Below are 8736 nucleotides of genomic sequence, written 5' to 3'. Positions count from 1 at the left end.
AATTACATAATTACAATAGTTATAAATTATTTAATTAAAATTATTTTATAAAAAATTTAATTTAATTAAAAAATAATTAGAATATAAATTTTATTTACTTAATAAAATTATTTTAAATATATTTGAAAACATTATTTATAAACTATAAATGATTTTAATTAATAAAAAAATAAAAAAATAAAAAAAGTATAAACGTGAAGGGGGTGCACGACTTTAATAGGAGAAGTCGTCAACCCCCATACGACTTCAATTTTTTTTGTCAAAAATGGTTTGATAATCGATTGTAAATATGTGGTAATTGATTACCATGCCTTAAAGTCGTTTTTGGGTACACGGCTTCAACACTGGTCAAATGAACAGTGTGAAGTCGTGCAGTGAAGCACTACTTCTTCATTAGAAGTCGTTCTAACCTCCACGACTTTTCATTTTGCCCATTTTGATGAAAAAACCGAAGTTTCGTGATTATATATATGATCACAAACTTAAAAGAAGTTAGATAATATAATATTCGAAGGGGTTCCATACACTTTGAAAACCTAACAAAACCTATTTTTATACTTCTTTTACAAAGGATAAATTTTTAAAAAGCTTGTTACTCTAATTTCTTACTCTTATTTCTTCTATAACTTTTTTAAATGTAGCTCATGTTTATTGAATTATAAATTAATATAAATAAAAAATACAACAAACAAAGATTATAAATGAACTATTTTTAAATAATTAAGAAAATTAAAAAATTACGTGTTAATGCTTAATAGAATATAAAATATGAAAACTGAATTTAAAACAATAATAATTGTAAAATGAAACTTTGAATTACAAATACTAATGTGTAAATAAAACTAAATTAAACATTTTAGAAGATAAACAATTAAACTTAATAAAAAATAAAAATAAATACTTAATAATTTAATAAGTAATAATATATAAAAAATCCATTTCCTTTTTATATTATTTATTTATTTTCTTCAATTAATCTTGATAAAAATTTAATCGAATTCTTCAATTTTAAAAATAGAATTACCTAAATGATCAAGCTTATGCAAAATAAAAATTTAATTATCATTATCATCATCCATGACAATAGTAAAAAACGAAAAGAAATAGCATTGCAATTTTCATGGAACAGAATTTCTTAGAGCCATTTCGACTTTCATACTATATTTTAGAAAATTATTCATAATCTTAATCTTTGAAAACAGTAGATAAATAAAAAGAAAAATCAAAATTCAACACTTAAAATAATAATTTATTTATTATTTTCCATAAAAAGCAAAAGTAATATTGGAATTTTGTTTGAACCGGAACTTATTCTAGAAACATATTTTGCACCCATGATCAACTTCAACTTCAAAAAAAATAAAATTAAAAGCTTAAAAAAAAGAAAGAAAAGAAAATAGTATTATATTTTCCATAAACAAAACCCAGAAAACACAGTAAAGACGAAAGAACATTGCAATCTTGTGTTTGTTCATAGTTCTTTCGTTAGGGTTTGGCCATGGAAGAAAGCCCTCGAGCTAGCAGAAAGCGAAGCCATCCTTTTTCTTCTTCTTCTCCTTCTCCTCCACATACCAAGCGCCCCAATTTCCCTTCCTTCCAAGACATCCCCAACCTTCCTTCCAACATCAAATCCCTCTGTCACCTCATTGCCACTACCTCCGCCGCCGCCATCGAGCACGCCCTCGAAGGCGCCGCAGTCGTCATCACCCCTCACGACGTTGAGGAAGTCCTCAGACTCTCCTACGGCTTCCCAGGCCAGGCCGTCAAATTCTTCCGGTGGAGCGCCCGCCAACTCCACGACAACCACACTCCTTATTCCTGGAACCTCGTGGTCGACCTCTTGGGCAAGAATCGCTTCTTCGACGCGATGTGGGACGCTATTAAGTCAATGCAGAAAGAAGGGCTACTCTCGCTGGCCACCTTCGCCTCTGTCTTCGAGAGCTATGTCATCGCCAACAGAACCCGGGAAGCGATTTTGGCTTTTGAGGCTATGGAGAATTACGGTTGTGTGAGGGACGTGATTGCTTTGAACTCATTGTTGAGTGCAATTTGTAGGGATGGTAGGACAGTTGATGCTTGTGATTACTTGCAGATTGCAAAGAAATTTGTCCGGCCGGATGCCGATTCTTACGCGATATTGATGGAAGGGTGGGAGGGTGAAGGAGATAAGGGTGTGTTTGGTGCGAAGGAGACTTTTGCTGAGATGGTGATTGAGATTGGATGGGATCCTGCCAATGTGCCTGCTTATGATTCATTCCTGTGTGCCCTTGTTAGAGGGCCTGATGGATTACTAGAGGCTATTAAGTTTGTTGATTCAATGAGGGATAGGAGGTGTTACCCTGGTGTGAGGTTCTTCAAGGTTGCATTGGATGAGTGTATCAAGTTTCATGATGCTAGGACTGCAAAGTTTTTCTGGGAGGTGTTGGTGGAGGTGGGGAGGGTGTTGCAACCCACCACGGAGATGTACAATTTGATGATTGCTTTGTTTTGTTATTGTGGTGATACTGATGATGCGAGGAGGATGCTTGATGAAATGGTTTTCCGAGGGGCCTTTCCTGATGTGGCGACCTATAATTTGTTGTTTAAGTTCTTGATCAAGGGGAGGAAGTTGAGGGAGGCGTATGCAGTGTTTGCTGAAATGGTGAAGAACGAGTTTGTGCCGGATCAGGATAACTGTGATGCGGCGGTTAAGGTATATGTGAATGGTGGGGAGCCTCTTTTGGCGATGAAGGTTTGGAAGTGTTTGGTTGAGAATTATCAGAGTGATTTGGAGCGGACAGCAAATTTTCTGGTTGTGGGGCTTCGTGATTTGAATAGGGTTCCGGAGGCGCTTAAGTATGCTGAGGATATGATTGGAAGAGGAATCAGGTTGTCCTCTTCCACACTGTCAAAACTGAGACAAACCCTTGTCAAGGAAAGAAAGGAATTTGTGTATGAAGAACTTTTGAGAAAGTGCAATTCTCAATAAGTGCTATGGAATTTACTAAAATTGTGTAGTTTAATGTTAGTACCAAAGTTGAAAGTTTGGCTTTATCTGCTATAGAGAGGGAAATTTTGAAGTGGTTATTTAAGGTGATGCTTTGATTATGCTGAGCAAGTTGTTGGCTATGTCATGTATCAGCTTTGTATATTGTTACTGCAAAAGATCCTCGTAGAATTGCTTTATAAGGTTAGAGTGGATGAAGTTCATATAGATTTTTTGTTTCTGGTAAATATTATAAAAGAAAAAGGCTTTATCTATTTTTACTGATCTTAATTTCTTTTTTCATTTGTTTCCGATTTAATCTAGATTATCATTTTTGGCTATTTCTGCACTTTTGCATGCATTTGCAGTACTTATTGGTCTGAACTTCACAACTAGCTGTTTGGAAACAAAGAGAGAAGAAAACGTACTTGAAGAGGTGGGCTATACAGTGGATAAACTTTTTTTTTTCCAAACTTGTGTAGACCTTTAGTTTCTACACATGATTCAGTGATCTATCTGGAGGTTTCAACGAGCACCCTTTAAGTCTAGCCTTGTATGTTCTGGTCTATGGAGGTTATCTGGTGTCTGCACTTTTTTGTAAGGGTCATCAATTGTCAATTGTCCTCATCATTACATTCAGTGTATCTAGAATTAGATCTTTTATTTATAATTATCCTTACGAGATTGAAAGATCTTCTTTAGCTTGCTGCGAGACACTTTATTTTTTAGATTTAACACGGTTCTTAGCAATCCTGCTTGAAAACGTGAGTCTATCTTTGCTTCTATGACTATTAGACAATTGATGTGTAATTGTGTTTACTATTTGGGATCATAATCACAGCATCTGTATGTTAAAATTGATAGTAGTAAACTGGAATTGATATGTGGTCTAATAGCATTTAGTTCTTTCCTTTATATGATATCCAGCCAGCTGAAGGCTTGTCACCTTATTCGGTGTTTGGGATCCCTGATTGAATTTAAGACCCTTATTTTGAATAAATCTCAGTACATGCTTGGGCCTTGTTTTGATTAGATATCTCAATACATGGCTAGGCCTGATTTTGATTATATCTCAGCACATGCTTGGGTCATAATGTGATTACATTTTACTGCATGCTTGGGCCTTGTTTTTACTATTTAAGTTTTTCATTGAAACTCGAGTTACGAAAAGAGTTGTAGATTGGATTAAGTTGCAATTCAAATAGAATATTGATAGATGAGCGAAATAGTCTCAAGGAAAAAAAGTGCTATCTGTAGCTTGGCGTTGATAAAGTGAAGTTGTAATGGAGATTAACCATTAAAGAGGGTGTGACAGTGTTAGGAATCTCATTTTGACTAAGATGAACTGCTTGATATGAAAACTTAAACCGCGAGGCTCTCCAACCTAATAGACTCGTCTTTGTAATTACATTTTTCTCGTGGACTAAGTCGTAACAATTGGTGTTTTCATTGAGATTTGAGTTGCCAAAGGGGCAACTAATAAGCTGAATTACGCTGCAAACTGATTACCAATAGATGAATGTATTACCTCAGTGAATAGTACTGGAACAATGTCAACAAAATGAAATCGTTGTATACGTTAGTCTTTAAAATGGTGACAATGCAAAGAATGTCAAATTGAATAAAATGAAATATCTAATATAATATTTAAACCATGATATTCTCCTATATAATAGACTGGGAGTTAATCCCCTGTTATTAATTTTAACAACAACATTTTATAATGCGTCTTCTATTTGGCAGTAGCATTGTATCTACATGTCATTTACATCATCCTCATCTTCCATGCATAAATATCCCATCCTCATCCTCATCTTAGTCATGGCTCTGATACCATGTTAGAAGTGGACTTTAAGCCTAACTCAACCCCACAAAACCGGCTTGTAAGGTGAGGTTTGCACCCACTTATATACACTTAAATGGCCTCATCTCTAGTCGATGTGGGACTTCCAACATCTATTTGCATATCTCATTCAAATAAAACTTCATCTCACAGTGGAGACACATCACACCAAACCATATATGACCTCCCTCCATTAAAAAAAAAAAAGATGTGATGTGTTTTCTCCCTTCAGTTTACTTAACACTTCCTCTAATCAAGTTTAATTATTAGCAATCAATTAAGTTCAAATAAATAAACACTATTTTATGATTAATTGAATTCACTATTTTATCCCAATTTAATATATTAAAAGTTTACTTTCACTGATAAATGTTAGTAAGTAAAATGTGACATAATCCAACAATTTACTAGATATTTTTTACTGCTGAGATATTTGAGTGGTGGCTGCGAAAAAGCAACGCAGGTACTCTGTTATGGTTCTTAAGAATGACAGGTTACTTTGTTAAGCTGCGACAAGGAGGTGGGAAAAAAGATGTTAAGAATGATTTTAAAGATTAGACACAACTTCTTACATGTTAAATCAACCTTGTAATTGATCATCTCATGGAAGAAACCTGTTAATTAAGAATTCTGGAGCATGTTAAACACCATTTAACATGTTAAACAGCAGCGCCCCTATGCTTGAGGTTGAAATATATAGAGACTTGACAACATTTTGAAGAGAGCAGGTATTGATGAATGGTCCAATATGGAAAATCATACTGCTGATTTGGTCCTACTTGTCTTTTCTGTACAAATGTTATGTTAGGTTGGCTAAAGCTAAAGCTAAAGCCTAACACAGCTAAAATATGACCTCAAAGATAACTATGTGTAACTGTATACAGCTAATTGAGTCTTCAATTACGGAAAGAAAATGCTGAAGAGAGATTAGAAATTGATTTGATACTTCACCATATAACTGCAACTCCCTGACAGAGACTTTTATAAGAAATACCAACTAAGTTTTAGTTAAGGTACACCACTTGTTTAGTTTGCACTTCAATTTTAGACAGCATTTCAAATTCATATTACTGAATCACATACAAGAATAAGCTTCATTTAGATTCTGCTCACTGAATCAAAAGTAGATACTAAAATTAGTGAAAATCACAGTCTGATCTTTAAATTTTCTCTACCTCACCTTGCTCCATGAGCACGAGGTTGAAAGTAAATATTCCAACTATCAATGTCTTAACATTTTTGCATCGATTATGATGATTTTTTTGTTGTTGACATGGTTTGACATGATAATGTTAATGGAATTCCAGCTAATTTCGGCTCATAAACACTGTATTGGATTGGATATATGGGTTTATGTACATTATTGAAAATCTTCTTTAGGCAACATTATTGCATAACACAGCAAAAAGGCTAGTTCAACATGACATTTTTTTACTATGACCAGCTAATGAATGTGGAGATGTTACACCTAATAAATTTAATTGATTGCTTTGGATGAACTTTTAAAATCATTTATAAAGGAATTTAATTTGATAGTACTAAGTTGGAAATATTGTTACTGTACCTGAAATCAAAAAAACAAATTTTAATAAATGTCATTAAGAAGGAACAGAACAACCACCACCTTGGAAAAGTAGCCCTTTCATTTAGAAGTACTCGGTTGGTTTAGAACCAATTAAACACACACTTTTCTCCTTTATTAAGGATAATTATGTTATATACAATATTTTACACAATTAAATAAGAGAAAATATCTTCTTTTTTTTTTCTTTAACAAACCAAACATGCCATAAAAGAAAAGCAAAATTATCGATACGCCGTACCAGTCCATGCAAAGAAACTACACCGATAAACATTAAGTTCCTTAAACGATAAGGTTTGTACGTTATGAATATGCATTAATAACTTACAAGATAAAGGTTACTTCTTAAGTTATCAAATTTAATTACCTTAATTTTCATTACACGATAGTCAAATACCCTATTTATGTTGGTGTGATTTTGTATTTTCATAAGTTATTTTTAGGGGGAGGTGGTAGTTGTAGTAATTATTATTCGTACTAATTAGTTTGTTGAAACATCTATGATTGATAGATGGATGAAAATTTTGTATGTTTGTATACGGTAGTACACAATGACATTATATTTACAAGATTTTCTTAATCTCAGAAGGGTAAGGAAAATGAAACATTACCAAACCTAAATTGTTTGGTTCGTAACATATATAAGTGTCATTCACAAAATAAACCCGACAATAAGAAAGATAACTATGTAACTTATTTTCATCGTAAGAAGACAAAGAGAACGAAAAAAGACTTGGTCGCTAGTGCTACTAGATAAGGGTAATGTATATCATTTGTTAAACATATGTGTCCAATTTATTCAAAATGAATTTGGAAATGGAATTCTTCCAATCCCGTTTAATGGTATACTAAATAGAGATTAACAAGACCTGTTTAATCTCTTTATTTTGGATTACTCCAAACTTACATTTATTATAGTTATATTAATATATCATAACTAATTTTAACCGTTTATGTTTATTATTTATAATAAAGTTAAATATATTTTTGGTACCATTGAAAATTGAAATTACTTTCTTTTTAAAACTTTGATCGAATTTAGTCTCCCAATTTTAGAAATGTATGAATTTAGTCCTTTTAACAAAAATTTGTTAGATTTATTTGATGTTTTAAGAGTGTTTCATGATAGCATTTGGATTGTTTATACTGTTTGACATATTTTTACTTCAATGTTAATTTTAAATTTTTTTTCACAAATAGATTTTTCTTTCTTTCTCAAGCTACCCTTAGAATATTATCATCTATCTACAAATCTACATTCAAGATCCAAGCGTGATTAACAATTATTGATTGTCAAAATGACATTGAAGGCCAATTACAAATTACATTTTCTTAAAAATGAAAATAAATTATGATAAAACTTCATAAACAAATATGCAATTTGTTATGTGGAGACTTGGGCTCCTCCAAATTTTTAAATTTCGTTTCAATATGTACACATATAAAATATTTTAATGTTAAGATAAATATTTTATTTTAAGTTTTGTTACATTATATTATAGATGTAAGAATATCCTAGAAATTGTGTTATTATTTTTAAATTATTTATTTTTATAAATTTATTAGGAACAAAATAATATTTTTCTTCAGAATTTTTCTTTTATACAAGACTAGCTTTATTTTCTAGATAAAATATGCAAGTGTGATCTTTTATTTTTTTACTTTTTATTACTATTTAAATCTTATAATATTGATTTGATTATGATGTAGTTTAGGAATAGAATGTTCGAGGTTAACAACATCACTTGATAAAAGTATGCAGAAGTTATTGTGACTTGTTGATGAAATAGTATAACATGTCATGAAAATACAAAAGAAAATTTTGTTCTTTTCGAAAAGAAAAAGAAGGAGATACGGTTGACAAGGACGTTAGATAATTGGATATAAATTTTATCTGACTCTCTTTTTTTTAATTTCCAAATGAAAAAAAATGTTTAAGTAATTTAATTAATTAATTAAGTTATGCAAAATGCCTCCATTTTTTTTCGTAAATATTATGTTGTGTGTCAACGAGAGTAAACCAAGACTTATATTACTGTTAACAAAACTCTTTATACGTCCGAAAAAAAAAAAAACCCTGAAATGATGTTCTAGGAATGGCATTTTAAGTAGATTGTTTGTGAATTATACAATGTAGGGATTTTTTTATATCGAGTTTATCCATAAATCCTTATATATAAAAAATAAAATATTTTTTTATTAAGATTATTATTTTTCTTAAGCTAATTTATAGTAATTTTTTTGTTTAGGTAAAAGACAATTTTAATTTACAAAAAAAAAATATTTTAATTTTCTATCTTATATGTGTTTATAAATTATCCAAATATATATATATATATATATATA

The 8736-nt window shown here is 31.4% G+C and overlaps 1 protein-coding gene across 3 annotated transcripts; it reads left to right on the top strand.

Annotated features, from left to right (window-relative positions):
- The first annotated feature begins 1373 nt into the window (after positions 1-1373).
- Positions 1374-3644, top strand: LOC106756837 (pentatricopeptide repeat-containing protein At1g77360, mitochondrial). Of its 3 annotated transcripts, none has more exons than XM_014639440.2 (2): positions 1374-3169; positions 3334-3644. In XM_014639440.2, exon 1 carries the CDS (start codon positions 1499-1501, stop codon positions 2966-2968), a length of 1470 nt encoding a protein of 489 aa, XP_014494926.1. In that variant the 5' UTR covers positions 1374-1498; the 3' UTR covers positions 2969-3169; positions 3334-3644. The 3 variants fall into 3 exon arrangements, with proteins under 3 accessions (XP_014494926.1, XP_022635116.1, XP_014494925.1); XM_022779395.1 differs by having other exon boundaries at positions 3290-3644; XM_014639439.2 differs by having other exon boundaries at positions 1374-3208.
- The last annotated feature ends 5092 nt before the right edge of the window (positions 3645-8736 follow it).

Source organism: Vigna radiata, chromosome 3, assembly GCF_000741045.1.
Source record: "Vigna radiata var. radiata cultivar VC1973A chromosome 3, Vradiata_ver6, whole genome shotgun sequence".
Classification (NCBI taxonomy): domain Eukaryota; kingdom Viridiplantae; phylum Streptophyta; class Magnoliopsida; order Fabales; family Fabaceae; genus Vigna; species Vigna radiata.
Note: the sequence above shows the minus strand (reverse complement) of the source record. Positions and strands in the feature narration are given on the sequence as shown.

What these genes read in the sequence shown, in the direction of transcription:
- LOC106756837 (XM_014639440.2), top strand. Translation starts at nt 1,499, where the DNA reads ATGGAAGAAAGCCCTCGAGCTAGCAGAAAGCGAAGCCATCCTTTTTCT.